The 26,838-nt window shown below is 41.3% G+C and overlaps 1 protein-coding gene and 1 long non-coding RNA gene across 2 annotated transcripts in view; one reads left to right on the top strand and one right to left on the bottom strand.

Annotated features, from left to right (window-relative positions):
* The window catches only part of MCF2L2 (MCF.2 cell line derived transforming sequence-like 2), a 145,110-nt gene that overhangs the window by 80,242 nt on the left and 38,030 nt on the right, over positions 1–26,838 (top strand). Inside the window, exons 16-18 of the mRNA XM_086754196.1 lie at positions 20,384–20,450; positions 21,606–21,721; positions 22,413–22,482. Of these exons, the coding sequence (XP_086610322.1) occupies positions 20,384–20,450; positions 21,606–21,721; positions 22,413–22,482 (253 nt within the window). The remainder of the gene's footprint in view (positions 1–20,383; positions 20,451–21,605; positions 21,722–22,412; positions 22,483–26,838) is intronic.
* The window catches only part of LOC147599723 (uncharacterized), a 344,381-nt gene that overhangs the window by 77,502 nt on the left and 240,041 nt on the right, over positions 1–26,838 (bottom strand). The window lies entirely within an intron of this gene.

A 26,838-nucleotide genomic window follows, 5' to 3' on the forward strand; every position in this document is an offset into this window, starting at 1 on the left:
GCGGTAAGAGTGAAACTGCGCCGTGCTGCGTGCAAGACACCTTGAGCGTCTTGCAACGACGCTCAAAGTGCTACAAGTAATGTTTCTTAGTAGCTCGAAGTTACTTACCTCGTAAAAATATCTTAGGGGTCACGATAAAAGTTTAGCTAATGGCTTTCTAAGTCTCCGAGGTGCTAAATAATGTCGTATTGTTGGGTGGTTAGTTTGTAGGTCGCAGTGAAACTTGTTCATTTCACTTTCTTGTTGGAAATATTCAGAGGAGGAAGGGAAAGTAGGGTTTAGGGTTGTTTTTTTTTTCCTCTTCCCCCTTCCCCACAAACTTACTTGCATCAACTTGAGGGGAATGCCTGATGGATGGAAGTACATCAATAAGAAGTCAGTCTCTGTGGTCGGTAGGCTGAGATGGAAGTATTTATAAAACAAACCAAGATAAGCGCTATAAACGTGCTTTCTTTAAATACACTTTTTGCAAAAGTTTTGTAAATATATAAACTAGGTTAAAAAAAAAAAAGCTCCTTCAGAGTAAGTTGAAAAGTCACTATAATGCTGTGCCTTGTATGGTTTGTTGGAAATCTGAGATTTCTCACTGAACATAAACATCAAACACAAGCCCGTTGTGTACCTTCCATTCTTTCACGTGACTCTGATTGATCTGAATCATTCCTGACCTCATCATTGACTTCACAGAAATCTAACTATTGCACATCACAACAATTAGTGTCCCTTTGTCACTTTACAACCATAAATCTGACAACATCTTTGTGAGGTGAGGAATTGTTTTCGTTTTACACACAAGAGAGAGAAACAGAGATGGGAATATCCTTTTCAAGGGCACACAGCAAAAGTAGAGCGAGGGGAAAACCTGAGCGGTTAACAATCCCACCGAAGGATGTGCTTTGCTTTTGTTTGGGGAAACTTCAAGGCCTAAGGAATGTTTCACTTGATCTCTCCTTTCTCCTGCTGTGTGTCTTAATATGACTCAACACTTTGTAGCAGCCTTCTCACACTTCTCTTCATCTGTTTGATTCTGCAGTAAGACAAAATATAATTCTTTGCCCTAGCCGGAAAAGTTTGTAGATCACTGTGTAAATTCGGCATGTTATCTAAGCAGTGTTTAAATAACAGTAGAAATAATGTTATAAACAAAGCATCATTCATTTTTCTTACCAAAATTATAATTGCTGATTCCTTACTTAGTTCACAGATGTTTGGGTTTTTCTTTTTTCATGAGTTTATTCTTCATTCTTCCTTTTAGGTGTTGTCCCATTTGAGCATTATATGAGTTATAAAATGGTCCCTTTCAGAACACGAAATTCTCAATGATAGATATTTTTAAAACTCTGAGCAACAATTTCTTGGCTGGTAATACCAGTTTTCCCGCTTTTCATTTTCAGTTGAAATTGGTAAACCACACAGGGGAAAAAAAATATTGCAGCTAGATTCTTCCTTCCACAATTAACTGGAAAAAGACCCAAAACAGAACACCACCACCACCAAAAAAAAAAAAAAAAAAAAAAAATCACTATTCACTTGTGCTTCAAACAAACCTAGCTATAAGCATGCAATTTTAACTTAATATTTTTAATGTGTAGGAGGCCAGCTTGCAAGACAAAAGCATGAAAAAGTCTCAACTTGGAGCCTGCCAAAGTCCAATGTTCCAAAGACATTTAAAAAATAAAACCAAAATATGTCAGTGTTATCTGTGTCGTGATAATGCAGTTTCCAGAAAGTACAACTTCAAGAGTCACATTTTCAAAATCAGGAGATACCTTTAAAATTTAAGCTGTGTGTAGGGGGAAACATGATTCAGACATAATTACAAGATTGTAAGAACTAGGTGGATAGAAAGCAGAGGCAGAGGTATTTAAATTATTGGACAGAAATGACTGCTGCTAATCAGCACTGCCCCTAGTCTTGGTTTGTGTGACTGAGTTTGTCCAACAGTTGTGTCCACTTTTCTCCTGGAAAGTGACATCTGCTCAAAGGATCAACAGCCTTCCATTTTTGCTCACTGATTTCCTGTCTTGGTTGATCTGAATCTTCCCCAATTTGAAAGAGGCATCTCTGTCAGTGAAGTAAGCAGACTTCATCCTGCTTCTCATCTGAAACAGTAGGAGAGTTCCTGTCTGTATCACTTCAGGAATTTTATTTCCCGGTAATAATTAAAAAAAAAAAAGGTCTTACTGTCTTCTCTCTCTTTCTTTCCTTTGTGGTTTTTGTTGTTTGTTTGGTTGTTTGTTTTTTTTTAAAACCTGTTGAGTTTTATTTTAAATCCTGTTACGGTCAGATCTTCTGTTGAGATAAAAACTTAATTAGAAAAAAAGCTCCACCTCCTCTTTTCCCCAGTAATGTTGTTAGGGAGGGGTTTTTTAGACCATCACCCTTATTTGATTATAAATTAAATCTTTAATGCCCCATCCCAGCCATATCTTGTCCACTTTGGCCTCGGCCCTGGCAGAGATGCATAGCAGGTTGCGTATCTAAACCAACCAAAAAGGAAACACCTAAAAACACCTCACACACGTTTTGCTCCAGGAAAAACCGACTCTGTGTGTTACACACACTGTGTCCTGCACTGCTGCAGCGCACACAGGCTCAGGTCTTCAGAGGAGTTTAGAGAGCCAAGTGGTTTATTTGCGTAGGGACACTGGAGAACGGACACAGGAGAGTGCAGTCCCGCACTGGCAGGAATGGGAATGTAGGCAGGCTGATTCCTTGGATGCATACAGTCATCTGGCAGGGTTGGTCTCAGCTCTGGCTGGAGACTTCAGGCCCCGTTTCAGCATGAATAATAAAAGTTGATAAAGTTGATAGGGAGAAATACCTAGATGTTACAATTTCATAGAACGATTTGCAATTCCTGCGGATTGGTGTTAAGCTGCTCTGCTGTTCTTGTTTCCTACTCTTGGTGTGAGCAATGTACTTTTAGCTATTCCTGCCCAGTGGAAGAGGAAGGTAGGAGGCAATTTCCCTAAAGCCATTTGTTTTTAGAAAAGAAAAAGTAACACAGAAGCCTGCTTGCCAATGAAGTATTTTTTTTAAGGAGACTGGGATCAGAGATCTGTCGTTCAATGCTTCTGAGCCTTTGGAACTGTGACGAAGTGGCGCAGTGCTCTCAAAGGGGTTGTGATAGGTGCCTCTGGCCCAACTGCAACCGCCTTCATCTCATGGATCCATTCTGACAGCACGGCTAGCACGATCAAACGGCATCTGTGTGCTCCAACTGTTGTGTTGTGCAGTGCAGCCCAGTATACAGCGTCTGGGCCTAAGATTCATGAGCAGAGGTATTTAATCTATAGAAGGATGCTTGTTAAATCCAGAAGTGCGGTTCTATTTGATAAGCCAAACCAGCACCCTCCATTCAAAAATCGTAATTTTGGACTCTCATTGCCTTTACTTTCAGGTGGCCTTCGTAACTCTCTTGCTATGTCGTATTCTAACTGGGAGCCTTTTGGTTTGCACTTTCAAATCTTTCTGTGTATCCATGAGATGTTTCTTGTTTGAGAAATCTGATGGCTTTTCGTAATCACATGACTCTGAGCTTAGGCTGTATGTATGAAATAATTGGTCATTTTTGATAAAATCACAGGAAGGGCAACAGTTTCCAGTTCATTTATACAAGCGGCTGTAGGCAGCCTGTATCGATGTTACTGTAGCAAGCTGACCCAAGTTCATGGAGTCCTAACTACTGCACTTCTTAATATCTTATATGCATTAACTACATTACTGTGGTGTTTTGCAATTTGATTTCAAACATTATTATGGGGAGCTGATTTGGTCAGATGTTCTGTGGTGTCATTTTATGAAAGGAAATCTGATTCATAGGTTTACTCTGATGATGGTTTCACAATCAGTCTAAGCTCATTTAGGGCTGCTGCTGCTGCTGCTGTCCTTTCTTCCTCTTTCTCTCTCCGTTTGTATCCCTTGTACAGCTGCAACTGTGCAGCTAGTATGACTTTTTATCTTTTTCTGAGTTTAATTTTGAGTTGGGTCAACTCGTCTTGCTCACTGATTTATCTGAGTGTCCAAACTGGTGTACAGTCATTGTCAAATGCAAGGGACAGGGCAGGATGGAGCATCTGGGAGCATGCAAAGGTGTTTATTTATTCCTTCACAGTTACAGAGTGGATAAACTGATCAAGGAACTGCATGCAAAGAGTTTATATTGATGCCAGATATGAAAGTTAATTTCCTGTACATTTGGAATATATTCTGGTTCATTTGCTTTGAATCAGATTCACCCATCATTTTTCTAGTCCACCTTGCAACAAGGGCTGGGAGACCTTGTTAGTCAATGTTAGTGTTTCCCATGGAAAACACAGAAGTATGACATCTGCTCCTGGACTTTCTGACCACAGGTTGTCTGTTCTCATGAGGGGACTCCTGAGATCTGGCACATAGTGTTGGTGTTATCAATGGGTCACCAGTGTGGCCTCAACAGTGATCCTTTATAAGCATTTATAACCACAGGAACATGTATCTCAAAGTGATGATAGGGGTGCAGTGGCAGGAGTTACAGTAGTGTTATTTGTGTCAGATTTTCAGTCATGTCTATTACTACTGAATAATGAGCTGGGAAATTGCAAGACATTGGTGGTTTTGTACTCAGATGGTGGCATGTCACATAAGCAGCATAATCTCTGCTTTCTCAATTAAATTCTCATGAGACTGTAAGCTCTCTTAGAGCTTATATTCAGAAAGAATTAACTTCCTGAATTACCAGCTCTAGAGTTTGGAGCCTGAAGTATCATTTATGGCATTTAAACTAAAGAGTCAAGTTTAAGAATATAGGATGGCCCTAGCTATCACCGATGCATAGAGCACTTCTGTATACATGCAAAATAGTCTCCAAGCATGTACACAGTCCAAAATCATTGTTTATCCTCTGAACATGCACATAAAGTTTGCTTTACATGCTGAGGACGTCTGTGAAGCATCTGCCATCGCTTCTTCTGCACACCAGCAGCCAGCTGTCACTTTGCAAACTCACATCCTGGAGTGTGCAACCTGCAGATCTATGCCTGAAAGCATTTGTACTCTTAAATGACAGGTTCTAACTGCAGATTGGGGTATGGTTTAAATTTAAGAGTCCTTTAAATTCAGTGTATCTTAATATCTGGGTCAGGCCTACCCTTAGTGTTATTGATCTAACAAGGACTGGGGAGCTTCATAAATCAGTCTGTGCATCACTTTGAGCTTTACAATAACTAAATATATCACTGTATCATCAGATTGTGTGGCTAGAACAGGATAGCGCTTCTGCCCTGAGTGAAGAATTAGAAGCTATTTTCAGAATGAGAATATTGTGCCAGTGCCCTATTCTAAATCAGCAATAGCAAAGTTGCGCTGACGTTAGATCTGGGAATTGCTAAATTTAAGTGTGGACTGCTGTCAAAATACTAGTAACTCAGGGAATGTTGCTAAAAGCTTTTGTGTCCAAGTGCTTGTTTTAATCATCAGAGCTGCATATGGCAGGAGAGAGGAACTAAGATCTCTGATTTTATTAGCTATTGGCCAAAGATGCAGAACCTCTACGGGAGGCAGAGGTAAATCATAGGATCATAGAATGGTTTGGGTAGGAATGGACCCAGGGTCCAACCCCCACCTACCATGAGCAGGGACATCTTTCACTGGATCAGGTTGCTGAAAGCCCCATCCAGCCTGACTTTGAACACTTCCAGGGATGGGGCATCCACAACTTCTCTGGGCAACCTGTTCCAGTGTCCCACGACCCTCATCGTAAAAAATTTCTTCATTATGTCCTATCTAAATCTACCTTCTTTCAGTTTAAAACCGTTGGCTCTTGTCCTGTCACTACAGGCCTTGGAAAATGTCTCTTTCTTATAAGCCCCCTTTGTATTTTGAAAGGCTGTAATAAGGTCTCCCTGGGGACTTCTGTTTTCCAGACTGAACAAACCCAAAAGCAGGAATGAGTTTCCCCTTTTATATGGCGTAAGTAAGACCCGTTGCAAAGGTTTCCCTCCACATGCAAAATGTAATAAATGTCACACTATAATATAAATAGTACATTATAGTATTTTATATATATATTTAATATAAATAATATAATTAGACCGTCATTCCAGACTAATTTCAAGACTCATGAAAACTTTCAGCTGGTAGAGGGGAAGAACTTGGAGTCTCCATTTTAATAGAGAAACTATTATTGAATTTGCTGTTAGGCACAAAGAGCTCTTTTCTTTCACCAGACTTAATGAAAGAGCAGTCAGCAGGAGAAATTTCAAGAAGCCACTAGCCATTTCATGTTTGCCATCATCTCTTTCAAGCTTTACAAAATCTTTGTTTTCAGAGAAGTTTCCCTGTTGGGCAGATCGGCTCCAGCACTTACAGCTCTAATTACAGCCTAAAGGGTTGGGAAGATCTTTGAAGTGAAGCTGTGCTGCCATGTAGGAGATCTTGCTGCTGATAGAAATGTGTCTAGAATAGCAAGAGGAGACATATTCCTTCTGTAGATCCAAATAGTTCTGGGAACTGGGAAAATTATTATGAACAGGGAAAAAAAAAATTATTGTTACAATACAGTGGTTTATTGAGTGTTCCAGAGGCTTCCTGAAGCCCTTGTGTCCTGCGTCCCCCAGAATCTAGGAGGCAGAGAAGACCTGAAATAAGCACTCACAATGTTCACATGCTTTCTTACAAAATCTGCACTTAACCAAGTACCAAAGAGGGATAAGCAGCCACTTTTGCTATTGTCTCTCATACCTGCTTGCTATTGGATACTAAGGTTATTTTCCTACTCTTCAGAAATTCTGGGAATTCTTCAACTTGTTTTCTGTGCAGTTGTTCTGCTGCCTGCTGGCTCTGGGCAGGCTCCTGGAATGCAGCTGGCCACATGCACGTGGCCTCCACGTACTGGAGGGTTGGCTTGTTTTAGGCACATGGGGAGATTAGGATCAGAGGTATCTTCTGTCTTACCCTGTGTCACAGGAATGTATGCGCTCCACTTGAAAAGCTTTGGAGACTTCAGCAAGCGCATAGTCAATGGGGGGCAATCTGCCTCCATCTATTGGGTGGCTACTTGCGATGCCTATCCGGGACTTTATACTAAAGTTCTGCTCTCTCCCACCCCCTGATCCATCTCATATGCAAATAAACGCTGCTTTGTGTTGGCCTAGGACTGCGTGCATCTTCTCTGAAGAAGCACGCGTGGGCCTGAAGGGTTCTGTGTTTGCTTCTCCCCTCGCTGTAGCTGTATCACCTCTCTATAAAACCTTGCATTGCTCTGACCTAGCAGGTTGTTAGAAATCCCAGGTAGCGTAGGCACAAGCCAGGGACAACGTTATTCAGCCTTGTTATCACTGCCAAGCTGCTGGATGGGGAAAGACAAGGAGAGGCACTGCTATGATTTTATACCACCTCAGTTCAGACGGTGTTGCCTTCTCTTTAAAGGGCAGGAGAGTGACAGCCTCTGGGCTAAGAAACCACTGAAACAAAGTAGGAGCAATCACGCTTCCAGACAGAGCTGCTAAAGCATACCTGCCTTCTCCATACATGTTCACACCAGTTCCAATGAAATGTTTTTAAATTGATCTGAAGTTGAAAACACACAGCTCCCGTATGTCAGTTAGCTCATGGAGTGCTGAGCACTTCACGTTGTCAGTTACAGCAGCACAAAGAGCACGTCACGTGTCCTAGTCAGGATGTCAGTGACTTGTACCCACACTGGGCTGATCTCAATAGTTGCATGGTTTGCAGGACAGTAGCAGACAGGACATGGCAGATGGGAGATCACTCAGTCCTGTGTAGGCAGTGATGCGGTGTAGCAGAGATTTATCAATTGCACTGCTCAGTAAATTGCCACTGAGTTTACTTCCTGCGTTTAACAAGCTGCTCATTAACCGTGAATGTAACAAACAAGTTTGTAAGATTTGTGACGGAATCATGTTTAGAATGCTGTATTTACTTCTGAAAATTCACTTATGTTTTTTGATCCAGCAGGAACCTTCTTTCCTCATCTGGGCCTAAACAGGAATTCTGTTCTATATCGTGTCACTTGTCTGTCAGGCAGATCCTCTGCCGACTCTGCAAAGTTCATGTGCATATCCACATTATTCAATACACTGTTGCTGCTTTTTCTCTGTAGCCTCTAGTTTGAAGGCACTGAAGCTTTATTTGCATTTATAGTTATTGCAAGTCTGTCTTCAAATGCTGTTTCCCAGTTAATAGCTACGTTGAACAAACTGGTATGGACAATCTTGCCTTTATGGCGTCTGACCTGAATTAAAGCTAAATAACGTGGCTTTGAACGTGCTATTCTTGGTAAAAAAAAATGCATAGGTTCTGTTTGTCTGTGCGGGCTCCCTCACTAGTAGTCTCAGGCCAGATTTACTGCGTGGGTAGAGGACAGCAAGAGCTCCATCCTCTGTAGCAGCTCTGTCTGGTGCAGCATGTTCTTACGTCTTCTAGTCACCATTGCAGCTGCACCCAGCCCCAGTTCTAACCACAAGCACTGAACTGGCAAACTAGACATTTCCCACGTAGGTGAGGCTTGTGTAAGACCTGCAGCAGCCACTGAGACTGATAAACTAAGTTTCCTATTCTTCCAGGGAAAAAAGTGGAGGAATGGCAGTCTTGGATGAGCCCAGACATCTGTCTTATTGTATTATCTTGGATGTTGGCCATTGAGTTTGGAATATCTTCCAACGGATAGTGTCTCTCCCTCTTTCTCTAAGTTTATCATTAAATTCAGCAAGCTGCATTCCAGAGGTGTGGCAGAGAAGCTTGTCCAAAGCACAGCTTAGTAAATGGACGTGGATGTTGCCGAGAGCTGTGATTCCCAGTCACTGCTGGGGGGAGCGTGGAAGCTGCAGGTGATACGGTCCTTGCCTGCTCCTCTGCCCCTGATTACCGCTGAGGAGAAAACAAAAAGGATGTATTTGCTCCTCAGCTGTGGCAGTTCACAACTTACTGATGTAAATGTGCCAAGAAGATATTAACTAAAGCAGAATGTGTGCTCCAGCTGCTCCCATAAATTCCATTTCAGCCTGTCAGGATTTTCTTTCCCCATTCCATTCCCATTGTTATGTAACTGACACCTGGTTGATTTCCCCCAAGCCCCACATAATACTGATTCTTGAGGACATTTAAAAGCAGGGTATGTCCAAGAGATCTACCAAAGCTCAGGCAGGAGGACCATAGATTTTAAGTCTGGCGCAATGCTGTGTCCTATTACAGGGAGAAGCAGATTTTGGAGGTTGGAGTTTCCTTAGGGTCACATCTCAGACTGAAATACAAACCGACACAGGAACGAGGAATCTTCATCAAATCCATCTCCTCCCCTCCAAGTGCATCATGCACTTCTCTGGTCTGTCCTCTCCAGCATAACTCAGGACTGTCTGTAAAATCAATTATTATTAATTTTAAATAATAAAACTAATTCCTCCTTCTACCCAAATGGCCTTCTCACGGAACAAAGCTGTCGAGCAGATCTGCTAAGAAAATCAAAACCCCTGGAGCTCTTCTCTTCCTCCAGCACTGAGCCATTCAGTTTGGTGTCTGTGGCCAATTGCTTGAAGTGAACAATAGTTGGGTGTTCAGCTTCTCTATCCCAATCCAAAATGGCTCTGCACGGCACAAAACGTCCTTGCAAGGACAGGATGAGGACAAGCGAGTACCGCAGGCGTGAGAGACGCTGGTCTCACCACCTAACAGAGGTGCTCTGGAGTAAGAGGTCAGGGTGATGCAGAAATCTGTATGGAGCAGTCACATGTGCCTAAATCCTGCTCTGTCACACTGGCTCAGCAAGGACACCCACCCGAGACGGCACAGAATTTTGGAGAGAGGCTGTGGGCCTGTTTTAGGTTTACTTAGAGCCTGAGCTTTAGTAGTGAACATGAATTCTCAGTACAAATAGTTCCCATTAAGCTTCCTTTAACCTACTTTTGGGTTTTTTGGGTTTTTTTTTGGTCTTGTTTGTTTGGAAATTTGGGGCTTTTACCATTGTAACTTTTGCTTTTATTTAAAAAGCCCTTTTCAGACATTGCGATTTACCACTGTGTGGGAAAATCCACAGCACTGTCAGCCTTTATCAGATTTCTTGCTTAATGAGGTCAACTGGTATTTGGATATCATTATGTGGTGTCTACAAAGGAATGGAAAAAAATATACTGAATGTAAACTGAAAGTAGTTTGTGTCTTAAGAGACAGGTTGAGCATAGAAAAAAAGCTGTTAAGTAGTTTTTGCAAAAGTCAGAAGCTGTTACATATCTGGAGATCTTTTACCTCCTCTATTTCCAACTTTTAAGAAAAAAGCACCCAGGAAGGAAATGGCTTCCAGGACAGAGACCCTGTGAATTTCCACAACGATAGGATATGCAAAATGTAGAGTGCTTTATTTTAGAGGTGTTATCGTTTGAATATTATCTGTGACTGTATGTTCTAGTCCTTACCAGTTGGAAACAAGTAAGAGGATAAATCTCAATGTGAGTATATTAATAACCTTAATTTTTTTTTTGTGCCTATATGTATATAAGTTGTGGTTTTATGTTTTAAAAAGCAGTGAGCTTCCTTTGTTGACTAGTAAAGTTGAGTGCCCATAATAACTTCAGTTTAGCAGATCAAATCCTTTCTTAGGCAAGTGTAGTGAAGAATTATTTATTTTTCCCCTGTCCTCCCTTTAAGTTCTTCATGCAATACACTTCACTGTAGTAAAGGAAAGATCCAGCTGTCCTAGATCTGCTCGGCGCTAAGAAATCAGAAGGTTTGCTTTTGATTGGATAATATTTTTAAGGAAGAAATTTGAGTCGTTAAGTTAATTCTGTGGCTGCTATGTAAATACTCATAATCTGAAGCAAGCAAACAATGCTAAGAAATGGCATGGACGTCTCCATGGTCCGTGAGCAGCTGTTATCCTGCAGTGTCTTGTTTACATAAAGATATTTTACCAGGATGTGTGTGTCAAGCAGCTTTATGGATAACAATCTGCTAGCAACCTAATGCCATCTACTAAAATATGGCCTAATATTAATGCAGCTACATTAGTAGTAAATTTCATCTATAAATTATTCACCTGCTTCTAGCTAACTGATTACTTGATGCTGAGATATCACAGAGCTAAATATATCTTTATCATCAAATAGAAACGGTGCGGCTGCAAGGTTAAAAGACCAAAATCACAAGGTGGGCCTGATGGGTAGTTCACAAACATGGGCAGCTGACAGATATTTACTCAGCTCCTTGGCACGTTCTTCTGGCCTACGGTAAGGACCAGTCTGCAGCATCCGCATTGTCTAGCAGATGCTCTGTACCCAAACCTAGCTCAAGTTTGGGTACAGAGCTGCAGCATTTCAGTAGATGCACAGCTGAGATGAGAAACAACTCTTGCTTGACTTTTAGTCCTCTATTCATATTATTCTTCTCTGTAGGTGATTTAATTAATTTGCCTCTCCATTAACAGCTATGTTCTGGTTCCTATAATGTAGGTCAACTAATTAAGATATATAAAAATATTTCCCCAAGGTCATTTGTTTTGGGAACAATGAATGTGGGACAACTCCTTATATGTGAAGAGATCAGATCGTTGCAGAAGCAGCAAAATATTGTAAATTGTGACTTTGGTGCTGAAATACATTCCTAACAAAGATACAGTCCTCTGCTCAGAAGAACTTCCATAACAACTTGAGCAAATCCATCTGACATTGTAGCAGAACAGGATCACCTGGCAGGCAATTACAATGTCTTCCCTAAAGAGCGCTAATTTTCAGATGAGATGGCGTGTGTTCCCTAAACCAAAGTTAGTTATCTGGGGTGCATTTGCAGCCATTAAATGTACTTTAAGAACAATAATTGTTCTTTCAAGGCACCGCTCTCTTTCGTTTAAAAAAAAACAAATATGTGTCAGAGAAATCAGAAATGTTTTCTGTATCAACTAACAAAGTTCCATTCAAAGAAATGTTCTTATGTCCAGAATGATCTTTCATTCCACTTTAGAAGGCAGTACAGCAACTGACTCATTACTTAAATTTCACTTGAGCTGTTGCACAATCTCAGCTGAGAGTACTTTTTAACTGGAAAAGGCACTTCTAGCACTGTGAGAAATGAAAAAAAATTCCTCTTAAAAGCAATTATGTAGGTGGAATGGAAGTTTCCTCTATGCAGCAGCTGACATGCTGTCATTTCTTTTAATTCCACAGCACAGAGATAATTTTGAGATTTTAAACTTAGACCAGTCTTAGAATTCCTTGTAGCAATTCCAAATTCAAAATTGGATGTGCTATTTATTGCTGATTCTATTTGCAATGATTTCTGTTTTCACTATTTACTACCTACAAAGGAGATACCATTGCAAAAAAATACAATTTCATTGTATTTTATTTACATTCAGAAATAGAAATTTGACAACACATAAGACTAGCCAGAGTGCTGGGCCAAGAAGGTCTTTGCCACTGTGCTCGTTTTTGCAAGCCAGTGAGCTTTTCACTCTCACTTCTCTTATGTCCAACTCTATCCAATGTTGATGTCTATTCTAAGTGGATGTATCTGTTGCACACTGCACACAGTTCTGTTTGGCCCCTTCTCTTGTTTTTGAAGCCGCAGGTATTACAAGAGCCAGCATTTTCAATTTAAGTAGATCTCTGTCTAAATTAAATATATTTATAGAAGTGATGTTTATTTTATTTTTATTAACTTAATAAATTCCACTGAGTATTTTGCTCTTGGACACAGGTATTCTGCTGTTTCAGCTGTTGAAAATACTAACTTTTCCTCTTTCAAGCACCATGCACTTTTGCGAGACACATATGGAGTACTCATGCCTGAGTGCCACTGTCATACAGACAGATTTTCTGCAGCATGATAATTGTGGAGCACCAGCTATGATTTATGAGTGGGGTTTTTTTTCCTTCAGAAAAATCTCACTGGTTTAATTCAATTTGGTGGCTCCGATTCCTCTGCTGAGAAAAGACTCCTGATCAGGACAGGCATCCTGGCATGAAAACAAGATCTGTGAAGGGAAGTGAGCCAGTAAGCTTGTTAGAAAAGCAACACAGCTATGGAAACAAAAATCCTGAATTAGTTTTATGTTGCCATCTGAGCAGGATGCACAAATAGTAACTATATGAGCAAAGAGGCATTGAGATTTAGACAGAGGAGATATTAATAGGTTGTGGTAGTCTCCAGATATTACTTCTGCTTAGTGTTTCATTATATTCGATAGGGTTTTTTAAGGTAGCACATATCACAGCAGAGAAACCGTCTGATGCTGCTCCTAGCAGAATTATTGTGATAGAGACCTGCACAATGACCCAACACACCTGGGGAACTTGGCCAGCCATTCAGTTATGCTTCCTTTTTCTTCTGTTATTAAGAAGAAGGAAGGAGGAAGAGTTGTTGATATCTAATGGGCTGGCACCCAGGATTTTTGGGTCTTTATGGTCTTTGTGAGGTCACTGTTTGGTGACCTTTATGGTCACTGTTGTGAGGACCTTCCTAGTAGTGTGCTCTCAGTTTCCAGAAGAAGCCAGCTCATATAAATACCTATTGACAGAGTTTTGTTGTAACAAGGCCATGCAGTGCTGGATTAGTTTATACTTGGTTAACAACATTGCTAGTTGCTATTTGCACAGTCCAAAGCAATATAAATAGCTACATTTGGTCTAAATGTCAGCACAGGCAGGGACAGACAGAGAAACGCACCACTACAAGTGAAGGGTGCTAGTTAATACCAGCGTTTACTTCAGTTTAAAGGTTTCACTTATCACCTTGGTTAAAAATAATTATCTTCCCAATGCTTTACTGTCCTTTGCAGCTCCTACATTCTCATCCCTTTTGGAGAGAATCCTTTATGCATTTGGTTTTTTTCTTCACTTCAGCGTAGCATGAGTAACTTGCCAGAGCTCAGAGGAAGCACAAATGACAAAGTAGAAATAATTTTCCTATTACTTTCTCCTTTCTTATCATCCTTATTGTACTGGCACTGCAGTGCCCCTCAAAGCTGGGAGTCGTTTCGGGTGGAAAGTGGTTCAATGTGTGAGATCTTAGTAGTGCTGCAGGGCCTCAGGATGTCCTGGTTGCCAAAGCAAGAATAATCCGCCCAAAGGAAACCGATGTGAACTCGCATTCATGGGAAACGTGGTCTTAGTGTAACCGAGGCCATGAGGTTTCATTAGAAACCCAGACCAATAATTCAAAGAAGTGAGCTGGTTCATGCATTTTATCTGTTTCCCGTAACAAGAAGTTTCCTTTGCTAGAGGAACATCTGACAACATCGCATCAGTGGGCTTGTGTGCGATCTCTCCCTGCCACAGCCACATCCTAATCCTGTCAAGTTGCGGTGGCAGCAAGTGCCCTGCCGTACCAACTGCTTTGTCAGGTTAGCGGTGGCTGAGCCCTGTCTGCTGGGACACAAAGTAAAGTCTTCTTCCACAGACAAAAATGTTGGCTTTTCTTTCCTGAGCCATGTTTCATGTCATTATTTCCACCTTAGGAAAGGTAGTGGGTCAGATATTATCGGGACCAGACTATTCCGCCTTTGGAACTCTTCCAGTTTGGCGAGTCTCTTTTTCTTTGGGGAAGGACCGCATATACTCCAGTGGAATTAAGGTTTACTGGCAACAGGGATGCCTACAGATAGGATCTTAGGGATTTCTCAGAATCTGTGGAAATCTTAGACCTTCAGGTCAGATGCCTGATCCTTCACCATCCATGCTGAGATGGCCTGCTTGCTTGGGAATGATCCCAACAAGGAACTATCCTCGTGAGAGCTGTCTATGAACTCCAGACAACTCAGAGTTTTGTTATCTTTGGGCTGCTGGCATCCAAACCTCATATTATTGTAAAATGTCCCTGAAACGGAGAAACAATGGGGTGCAAAAAATCTCCCTGCCCCTTTACCTCAGATGTCCTTGTTGCACCTGTTTTTTTCTCCACATTCCAATCACGGAGAGCAGTGTTTGGGTCTTTCCTGTAATCACAATGCTGAGTCCAAAGTCGAGGCTGCAAGCTGCGTCTATGCTGGCAGTACCTCTGAATCCTCTCAGACACAGCCAGCAACCAGCCTGTTTATGGGATGCAAGTTCTCATACTTACTGGCCAAACAGTCCCTTAGCACCAAGGGCAAGATTTCAACTGGTCCCTCCTGACTCCCATCTCCCATCTTTGTGTTTCTCTGTGAAGGGAAAGCAAATACGAAAGCAGGTGGGGTATGAAATATATCAGCGCTGCGTCTGCCACTGCCTCCGAGGGAGCAGAGTGCTGGTTTAGGCTAGCGAGCACTGGTGGCTGAGAAAAGCCCTCAGAAGGTGGTAGAAACCTGCATGAAACTTTGCTATGTAGTTTGGACATGGACACAGGAAAAATGAGAGACACTGTAGGAACTGTGAGTTAAGGTTAAAAGTCTAAATACACTAAGGGCCCCATGTGTCTGGTCTGCCATTGATTAGCTTATATTCTTCATTTTTCTGATAGCCTTTTGAATTCCTTCACTGTTTCACCTTTTGTTTAATTTCTGGCATTGTTGACAGAAACATTAGGGTGAACCCTGGTGCCTGTACATTCTTTTTAGCAGTTAGAAAGACAATGGATTATCTGCATTTGTCTTAATTTTTCATCTGTAGTCCTATGTCTTTTCTCTTTAGAACCAATGTATGTTTGCATTTGCAATATTAGCTGTGTTCAAATGTTGGACAATGTAAAGAGGACTTAGGACGTAGCTGGTCGTGAGAAATGTCTTCTAGCCTAGTCATGCTTGTTGAGTCTTCAGGAGAGAAAAAGGGAGTTGTAAGAAGAGGCTGTGACAATAGTCCTGTCAGTTGCTGCGTCATATTTTCCTTAAACATGACAGTGGCAGCAGATGCATGTTGAGTTACCTTCGCTGCCCTGTGACATCCTGGAAGAGAGGAACATTTCACATTTCACCCCTCATGGCTTGATGTAAATCAGATGATGTCACGGACAGTTTTCTAGGCTGTTAGACATCTCAAATGCCATTAAATCCCTTGTGCCGTATAGTGAGCTCTCTACTTCATCATTTATCAACCTAGCACGCTCACACAGTGAGTGTAAAAGTATCTCCTTTATGCCCTCTCAACGCTTTCCCTCACAGCAGCAAGACACATTTATTTAGCTCTTTAATTTACTATTCTTAAATTGCAGCTTTGTCTGGGCAGTTGTAAGGGCTGCGGAAGGCCCTTGGCCAAGTGCACAGCTTTCTATTGTTAGCGGTTTGACAAGAGAGTGATTCATGTGCAACAACCTTTAATGTTTGAGGTTTTGCTGCTGTGGATGTTACTTGGAGAGCAATTCAAGTAAGTTACTTCGGGAGCACTGGAGCTAAGGAAGGCTCGTCTCTGATGGGTTTGTGCTGAGTGTTCATGGTGGCTGCTGTGGCACTGACTCTGTTGGAGAAATAAATACAGAATAACACTTTCAGAAGAATGGTATTGATGGTATTTCACATGGTATTAATGTGAAATAACATCTGGAGACCGTAGGATTGGCACAGATAGAGACATGGATGGATTATATCATGCAACACTTTCAACCAGTGGCAGCCTTGGGAATAGAATTGGCACCCACCAGCTCTTTGCAGAAGCATGAGAGGTGTTCTGCTGTGGGGACAGTGGGAGCTTAAGCATACAGCTCCTGTGTTCCATGTAGGAAATCCTAGAGATGTACTTGGCCATAGGTACTAAGAGGCAAGTGTAAAAACAGCTCTAAAACATATGTGCTGAGTCTGACAGAATGCTGGATGTTTGGTCAAATTTGTCTTTTTTTCATGTCGATGCAATTAGTGGTTGGAAAAAGACTACCGTTAAAATAAAATAAAATAAAAAAAAACCAACAACAAAAAATCCACAAAAAAAAACCTGAGCAGAGAAAGTCTGACTTAGGCAGCAAATCCTGCTATTTCATTGTGGACAAGTATTGGAAAATGATTACCCTTTGTGTACAGACTCATGGTTTAGAGATGTGAAGCTCTTGAACTCTAATCAGGAGCTGAAAGAATGCCAGACTAAATAACATCTGGAAGATCAATGTCTTGTTTGCAGGTAAATAAGCATCTTTCAACAGTAAGATGAATTTAAAATTAAGGATTAATTTAAGACTTAAAAACATTAAGTTTCTCTGATTACTTTCTCACACCTGTTAAACAATGCAAAAGCTCTTTGGAAATGTGAATCATGAGCATTAAAACTTCATGAAGTTCCACTTGCTGCAATATGAAGTTTTAGGTCTTCTGGATGCAGAGAACAGAAATAATAAACAGAACTTGAGGTTTCCTTAAGATATTTTTTTTAGGTTAAATCTGAAGTTAAAGATGATATTTCAGAACTTGCAACTGATGGAACAACCTTTTCAAACAGTGTCAAACCTGTTCTGCAGTTCAGGAAATAAGTGCGGAGTGGTAGCTCTTAGGTCTGCCACGGGAACCAAGAATATAACCATCCTTTGAGTTTGAAGAGTGCTAAAAGTTAAAATATTTCTGTGTATCATTGCAAAGACCATAGCTGTGTGCACAGGTAGGATGTATGCACGGTTTCTATGGCCGCACTGTCGTGCCAATGCAAATATGAAGTTTGCATAGGAAATGATACTTGCATGTGTCTGTTTTATTGTATCTGCTATTGGCTGCCTACCCGGACAACTGAATCTCCAATTTTTTCTACTGAAGGTGATAGCCAGTGTGACAAATGTGATTTGAACTACTTAGTTTGAAGGAGATAGTGACAACCAAACATCTGTCTGATTCAAGCAGTTTCTGCCACTAGAGTTGGTGTTGTAGCTTGATAACCATTCATGCCTTGAGCTTGATGAGCTGTGTTACTTCAGTTTGACAGACAACCTAAGTTTTTGACTCCAGAGACAAGTTGCCGTTATGATTTCTTTTCAGTGCTGCAAGCGGTAGTGATGCTGGAACAGCAACAATCTGCTTGTCCCCCTTTGCATCTGGTCTGTGCAGTAACTTCAATGGCTGTTAAAAGGAAGGGTGTATTTAACCATAAAAGTTTTATTTGTTTCAGTCAGCTGTAAAAGCAGGTGCTAATGTTTGTAAAATAATTTTTTGGACAAATGGCCCCTTAGGCCATTGACTGTGCAATTCTTACGAAGGTGTATTAAAGAGGTGTATGTATCTATCTCATGAGGAGTAAACTCGTACTTTGAGCATGCCCCAAACATATTTTCCAGCTCAAAGGTGTGCAAATTCAGGGAAACATGGACAGAACTCTTGCATGGGTTAGAGTCCAACGCAGGTTGGCTTTATGAGATCGTGCATAGTATTGCAGAATCCCTTCGCATCTGTGTTTATTCAGTATTATTGCTTAGTCATGAAGGGTGGTATAATTTTTCCCCTATTGCTAGATGTGGCTTTCCTGTGCGTAAATATCTCAATTTGAGATCAATGTAGAGGTTAACTAATTGGATTCCTGGAGTCTGCAGGGTACAGCCCTGACCCATTTCCCTACCCTGTGGTAGACACTCCGCAGTTTTGTCTTTACTTGAGGCACTAAGGTGAAATATCTATGAAATCCTAGTTATTTTACAACAAAATTTGAAACATCATGGGTGAGTTGAAGGTAAGATCTAGTTTTCTCAGTATTTATAACATTTCTCAAGCAGCTATCCATAAAGCAGTGGTAGCCTATGACACCAGAGTAAGTGGTCCTCACGTAGCCTGCAAAACCATATTGCCATGAAAAAGACTGGGTAAATCAGAAGCAAATCAATGAATCTGTTTGAGTAGCCTGGTAAGGTTTTAGTCAGTGCTTTTGCATTTCAAACTGCCTAAAATGGGAGTATTTTATTTTCAAATGCCTGCCCATACCATTTAAAGGAGGCTGTGTCAGAAGTGGGATTTAATCTCAAAAAGGACATGCTAAAAAAATGTGGAGGATGACAAAATCTCCTTACACTGGATGCAACAGTGTAACTGTGGTTCATGATATAAAGGGTTAATGGAGTCTGGCTGATTACATGACTGTTGTGTGATATATAAAAACCAGGTAACCAGGTGTAGTCAAAGCAAACTTCCCAGCAGGAGTGATAGAAGTCACTTTCCTGTCTTTATATTTTCCCCTAGAAGCAGCCTTGAGATGCTTTGAGCTTCTGACACTAGGCAGCAGAGGAGCAGATTTCTATCTCCTCCAGTCTCTTGGAGAGCTTTTTACCAAAATGGCAGAAATCTGTATTTTTGCCAAAACCCACAGTTCCTGTAGCATTTCCTCTGGAGGTCACCCTTCAGACGCACCATCGTGTCTTTGACTGGCCAGTGGCATGTGGGGGAAGTACATTTCCAGGGGAAAACCTGATATTAATGGTACTGATTGTATATGTAAAGTGGCAGGTAACGCCTGAGGTAGAGGGGGCTCCAAGCGTTAAGATATTTTTCTTCTTTCTAGCCATCACTGACTTCATCCTTACCCTAACATATGTACAGGGAGATACTGGACAAATGCATGTGCTGGTATCGATGCCAATAGTTGCCTACGCTTTACTAGCCCCAGGCTGTGTGCTGCTCATGGCTGGCCATACTCCAGTTCCTCTAGACATTACTCTCTAGTCTCCTTCTGGCGACGTGTTTTTGCTTGGTGGAGCTGTGTGGTTACAGACTCTTGTGAAGCACGGACCAGGAAAGGAATACCTGGCATTAGTCCTCTTCTACTTGGACAAACTGCTCAAACCTCTGGAAGAGCTATCCTGAAAACTTTGTTGATAACAGTATCAAAAAGAACATTTTCTTGAGAATATAGGACAACAGATGTGTAAAGAAAGTTGAGGGATTTTATGCAATTTTTTAAAAATCTAATTAGTTATTTGTCCAAAAGTGAATTGGTTATGTTCATATTTCTGTGAAATAAATCAGGCATATGTCTCCAAATTACCTAGAAGCATTGAACTAATATTAGAAACAAAAAGTCCAAAATATAGTATAAATATTTTACTCTCATTTACTTTCATGTTTTCAGATTTCTAACATAATCTTGTTGCCTGTTTTCACCATGTATTAAAGAAAGGAAGCCTAATCACCACTTTTGTTTATTTTATAAAAGAAAGCAAATCAGAAATGTAACACAGCATGGGAAATATAATCCCCCTTTTTTGAGTATTGAGAGGAAACCTTTTTTGTTTGCCTTCTGGGAATTTTTTTATGTTTTTATTCATATTTGTAGGTGTGAAAATAACCGAAGCAACCAAGATGAAGTTTAAAATGAGCGGAAAAAATAATAGTCCAAGGGATGTTTAGGACTTCTGAGCTTATCAACAAGGCACAATATTGAAGTATGGAGAAATGACCTTTGGAGATGTCACAGGAGGGGTTTTTTTTGTGTAGTCAGAGACATAAATGGGAAAGGAAAACTTTTTCTTTCATGTGTGCTTTGTTGAACTGTTGGTAAACGCTATAACTTTCCACCTTTCTTTTTTTTAGCCACATAATCAATGAGCTGATAGAAACAGAACGAGTTTATGTAGAAGAACTTCAAAGTATAATAGAGGTAAGAAATGATTCTGTAATGACTTCTGGTGCTTAACCTCTAAGTCATCACTGCGGGTGCACATCCTTCATGGGCTGAGCACTCCCACCTCCCACCTCCTGTTTGGAGTACGCGGGCTCTGTTAGCGAGATAGCTCAGCCTTGGAGATGGAAAATGAAAAGGATGTTTTGAACATCTTTCCTCAGGGCTTAAAGGAAGAGGCACCTTTTCTGACCCCAGCCCACAGAATGTTAAAAGTTGCATGGTCCTCAGAGCTATGGACAGCGGAGTAGTTAATAATGTGCCTTTTCGAAATATTATCAATAGGCTTCAGAAAGAGCACTCTTGATTTCCATGAGGCCAGGCACTAAATGTCTGTGAACGTAGGTTTGGAAAATGATTGAGAAAAAAGGAGGCCCTCTTCCCCCTCTTGTTTATTGTCCCATCTAGTGTTTGAACACAGAAAAGAGCAACTTACACTGCAAATATAACTCTTGAGCTTTTGAACCTCCTAGGATCCCAGCATACTCTGTGTGTGTGGAGTCTGAGGTCTGTGGGAGGATGGAGGCTGAGTAAGGCTCAATCATGCCTGGGGTGGGACTTGAAGGACTGGGTGGTTTCTTTTTACAACAATGTGGTTGCTTCCTTGCTGGATTTAATCTGTAGGAGCTGACAGCTCTGATAATTGATATATTACTCTTGAGTTTAAAATCTGCACTCAGAATGTTCTTCTCTCAAAGTTTTTATTGAAGAAACACAATCCAGTTTCTACAAGGTACAACCACATAATCAAATCAAATGCCACAGTTCAAAAAATCCAAACTAACCCTTTTGTAGTGAAGCAGTGTAGCAGAAATATATGTGTCTATCAAACCTAGCAGTTTCCATCCCTACATGACCAAAATGGCTTTTGATTCCTGGGAACATCATTTCATCTTTTTTGTTAATCCCGTCATCTGTCCATTTGTGGTTAAAAATGTGTTTGCCCAGGTATCAGGGGTAAAAGCTCTGGGGAAAATTAGAAGCATCAAAAATTCATGGGAACAAGAAAGAAGCTGGCATACGAGAAGCCTTTGTATGGTCTGCTGAGAACAAAAAGCACATAGGCTTTGGGACTTTGCAGTACGTCTTACCCTGTAAAAACAGCCTGGTTTTATTTTCCACTCTCCTCTGCAGGGGTATGCTTCAGAAATGGACAACCCCAATTTAGTACATCTGATTCCGTCTGCACTCCAGAACAAGAAGGAAATTCTTTTTGGGAACCTCCCAGAAATCTACGAATTCCACAACAGGCACGTGGGAACCGGCGGTTGTCCTGCGCCCTCGGGCGCTGCTGTCATTTCTGCTCCCTTTGTGTGGGGTGCTTTGTCATACTCACACATCTGCAGGCAGGAAAAATCATCCTCACTTTGCCTCTGTGTGTGTCCTATAAAACCCATGTGTGGAGAAGATCTCTGGGACTATCTATTTCATCAGTTTTTTTTTTTTTGTGAAAGATTATACCCTTTTGTGCATTTACTAGTGATTTCCCCGCTGTTATCCGTTTTGAATGTCCCCCATGGCGAGTATTTTACCGTCTCCCTTGGTACACAGATAGATGTCACAGGATTAAATCTTGATGTTCTTCCTCTGGCTAAACTCCCCTATGAGGAAGTTTTTTTAGTGTTCAGCTTATTTGTCCTATATTTCTGTTATCACATCAGAAGACATGATATATTTGATAGCACTTTTCTTAAGGAATTTTATCCTTCACATCATCATAAACCTTTCCAGAAGCCTATTATGCCAGAGTAGCTGATACATAGTAGAAAAATTCTTTTCCAGTTTATGTATTACTTTGAAAGAATGTGTCTTCCATTTGGAGAATCACATTCCCCTCCCTTTGCGAGGCTGTTCTTTCTTTCCCTAAAGGCTTAGTGCATTTTGACTGCCACTGCAGAAGCCTTTGTTACATTACTGTTTGCTTTCTTTTCTCCCTTTCAGAATTTTCCTTAAAGAGATAGAAAATTGCATTGAAAACCCTGACCTTCTTGCTCGATGCTTTTTGAAAAGAGTAAGTAAATCCTTTTGTAGGTTTGTATGAATATCTATGGTCTTATCCTACAGTACTTACAGATTTACTGCTGTCCTTTCACTCTGCTTTTGTCAATGAGAGGAATCTGAACCTTTACCTGGTTTATTGACAGGAAGAGATATAGTACTGCTGTTTTACCAATGTATTTTAAAACCTTTGTTTTAAAATACATTGGTCAAAAAAAAATTCAGTGATCCAAATGTTTAGCATGCTTTTCATATCAGACAAATCTATACTAGCAGTCTGATGTATCCCAGACACCACCCTACTGTAAATAAGCAGAGAACAGTATCACAGCAGGTTGCTGTGAGTGCAGACAGTACATCCTGTTCCTGCCTTATCTTATCACTTTCTTCTCTGCACCATTCAGGAGATTTTCTCCCCTAGAACTGGTCCAGAAGAGTCTACCACCTTCCTTGTGTGCTGAAACCCCACCAGCTCCATAAGACTCTGTGAGATCGATTCCTTTACTTGTTCATTAATTCAACAACCAAGTGGGATTCTCCCCGCTTCTGTGAAGTGGTGAGGGTTAGCTGTTTGTTTAAAAGTAGAGTTCAGTTTATGAGAAAGCCTGAAGTCAACAGGCAGTGGTGGCTTTGGTCAGATGCATGTGTCTTCGCTTCCTGTGACGTTCAGTGCCTACGTTCTGCAACTCTCTCCTCTAAGAGCTCCCAGTCATGTCCTTCCCGCAACACCCCACCCCCCTAGTTAGCATGACTATTAATTCTGTTTCCTGTAACATAACAAAAGGTGCTTGTTTATATAGCACTCATTCAGAGGCCCTACTAACAAGAAAAAAACCTGTTTTGGTGAGTTGCTACCATGTTCATAGTCTGACAAAAGTGCTTGAATAAGACTCTGTTTTGTGTGAGAAATGGAAGAGGCATGAGAAAGGGGAAAACCTGTCCTCTCCACTGTAGTGAAAGGTACCTCCTGCTTCTGCTGTATATCTCATCTAGCATTTGCTGCTTTTCCAAGGTACATGTTAAACCTTTTTTTTTAACAATGTGCTGTATGCTGATTTGGATAAAGCGTTGTCAGAGGTGTTGAGCAGTGCCACATCGCTCAATAATTTAAATAATCTCTCAATAATTTCTCAATAATTTTTCAATATTTTCTCACTAATCTCTCAATAATTTCAGTGGGAATTATGAACTTGTGATACTTCCAAAGGTTATGTCCCCAGTTTACAAACAGGTCAGGCTGAAGAGCATCATGCGAGTGTAAATGTCCACTGAATTATTTTCTGTTTAACAGCCAGAATTTAGAGCTTGAATAAATGACACTACTAGGGAATATGTTGTTATCCTAAGATTCAGATGCTAATCAGGAAAATATTGTGGTGAAATCATGATGCAAAATAGGATAAACAGTCTTTGAAGAACGCAAACCTTTGAAATCCAAGAAACATAAATAGTCTGTGTGTTGCAAGTATCACTGGATTTGGAGCTAAAGATAAATTCTTGATACGGAATTGATCCTGTAATTCTGCAGAAAGTTCAAATTCCGTGTTTAAATATTGTAGCTTATGTCTCTCTCTGTAAAAAGAGCTGTTGAGACCAGTTCTCCTCACTATTCTACTGGTATGAAATCAGCAGCACTAAAGCTATGGTTCCGGTGTGAGGTGAAAGAAAATCAGTCCCTCTGTCACCTTTGCTTGTCAGTTCCTATGGCCTAGTCAAACAACAGTACATCTATTGAATAAGAGGTTAAATCATGCATTTGGTTTCTCCCTATTTCAAATTTCGTGCTAAGAAAGCAAAAGTCTCTCTCCTGAGATGTCTCTGCTTGCACAGTAGCACCTTTCATTCAGGAACTTGCCCTTATGTTCTGTTTTTAGAAGAAGCCATGTAAAGTCCAGAAATGTGTTGTTTCTGTTGGACTGCCTTTAGGGGGCACAAACAAAAGCCTGGTTGTGTGTTTGTGCTCTCCATGATTTGGCAGCTTTTTATGTCTTCCTGTTGAGCAGAGGCTCCTGGCTTGCCCCATGAGTTACGACGGTGCTTGCTTTGGCCTGGGGGAAGCTGAAACGGCTGCTGTTCGAGGTGATGGCGAGTTCTGGGAGGAAACTCAGCTTGTTGCAGATTCACTTCTCTGTTTCTCCTTCTTTGTACGGATGTAATCATCCTGGCACAACATCGTGGTGGGCCTGTGATTAGAAACAGACTGATTTCTAGATTCACACTTGAAGAATATTACCCTGTTTGATCACATTGGGACTTTTCAGCCCTGATTCCAGAGCTGCTTGAAAGCGTCCTGCGAGCTGCAGTGGGGCACTCCAGTGCCTGAGTCCCTCCGTCCCCTGCCAGTCATTCCTCTGCCACACTCTCTTCCACCTCCACCAGTGCCACCAGGTTGGCTGTCACCATGGACGTGAACCCTTCTTCTCAGGTGATGGCAGAAACAGTCTGTGAAGTCCCAGCCTATTCCTCCTCTCTGGCTTCTCTCCTGGAACACAGTAGTAGAATCAGGTGGACGATGAGCCAGAAATCCCCCTCTTGTCCTCTCTCCCACTTTACCTGACCTTGTGAGGGCATCATCTTCAAATGAACTGAATTACAAGTAAGCCAGCTCAGCTTTGCCCACATGGCAGCCTTTATACCATCACCAAGATGCTTGACTTTGCTTAAAGCTCTGTGTGGCAAGGACTGCACAGATGCTCAAAGAGGAGATGTCTGCTGAATGGCTTGCAGGATGGGTCTTCTAGTGCTTTATCCGCAAGAAGAGGGACACTCTGGGATGATCTGCTAAACATAGGGCTGGGAAGAAGGAAGGCTTACCAAACCAAGGCAAGAATGTGCAGGAGGAAACAAAAGGTGCGTCAGACTGCTCACCAACGTGTGCCAGGTGAGGTGCCTGGCAGGAGTGACTCACTGTGGATTACTACTGTTTACTTATTCGTGTTGCTAAGGTTGGAAAACGAGAATAATTTAATAGGAGCCAGCAGTTGAGGCATTTGGTCATGCAGGAAGAAAGAAGCACTTAGAAAAGGAAGCTATCTAGCAGCTGTAGCAGCTGACCAGAAATCTATGAGTTGGATTTAAAGGGCTAAATTCTAATCTGAAGCAAAATTTATTGATAAATCAGCAAAGATAATTGGAACTGTGCATATATACTATGTGTGTATAAGCTTACAAACATCTCAAGATGCAAATCACCGTAGAAAGGAAAAGCTTTTCAGGAGACATGAGCATGGTGTAAGAGTAGCAGCAAGAAGTCAGAAAACAGAGATGTGTGGAACAGTCAAGACTGGGATTTGAGTAATTAGGCAATTAATTATTTCTTGGAATTTTAGAGTCTGATCCTAGTAATTTCACCAGGAATTTCCTATTCCTTACGCTATTACAAAACCTAAAGTTGTATTTAAATATGTAAGTATCTGTGTGAGCATGTGTCACTGATATAGGCAGCAGCAGATTGCACTGACATAGAGTGGTTCCACTATGACAAATTACTGGTAAATTGTTGATTATCGTACCTTTTCTTTAACTTTAAATTGGTATTTTTCTCTTGCCCCTAACAGTACTCTTGACTGTCACTGTCTGTTCTTCTTGCGCAGGCCAATTAGGTTTCTGTGGGCCAGGAACGAATTGTAATACTTGATTACACTTTGTTATTACTTTCAGTTTGTGGCTTTTACCCCCTGCTAACTTTCCTCCAAGGCAACATGTATAAACAATTCTATTTGTGTGAAGAAAACACTGCACTTATTTTGAAACAGCACCATTAATACTCTATTGAATTGCAACGGAGCTTTTTGTATTGGATAATCCTTAAGGCAGTAAGGTGTTACATGGCATAGCTCTGCTTTCACATCTGATTCATCAGGGTGACGGCGGTATAGGTCTACAGAGGAAGAGAGCAGCAATGTTGATTTATTCTAGTAACTCTATACAAAAGAAAATGCTTTTCCTGCACCAAGATTGTATAGGCACTGTCCAGTGGGCTGGAAGCACAGAGGCAAAAGCCAGGAATTCCTGAGATTTATTTTTGGCACTGTCTTTGATTCACTGAGGTCACATCCATCAGGATAGGTACAGACAAAGGTGGGAAGCTCCCAGCCTGTCAGACACAGCCAGCCCTGCTCAGGAATCTGTGTGGCACTGCTCCATGGTCGCGTGGCTGCAGGGCTTCCGTGCCGGCCAGGTGCCCAGCCGGTGAGCGGAGAACCTGGCAGAGGACTGAACGCCTGCCTGTCTGCATCCACCCACATAGCCTAGGGAGCTTGAAATACACCTCTCTGGGCTTTTACAGAGATTGCCTTTGTTTTCACTGAAGCCAGTGAGATTTTTTTTTTTGCCGTGGACTTCAGTGAGAGCGCCTACAGTGTCGTCA

This window comes from Chlamydotis macqueenii, chromosome 9 (assembly GCF_036417535.1).
Source record: "Chlamydotis macqueenii isolate bChlMac1 chromosome 9, bChlMac1.mat, whole genome shotgun sequence".
Classification (NCBI taxonomy): Eukaryota; Metazoa; Chordata; class Aves; order Otidiformes; family Otididae; genus Chlamydotis; species Chlamydotis macqueenii.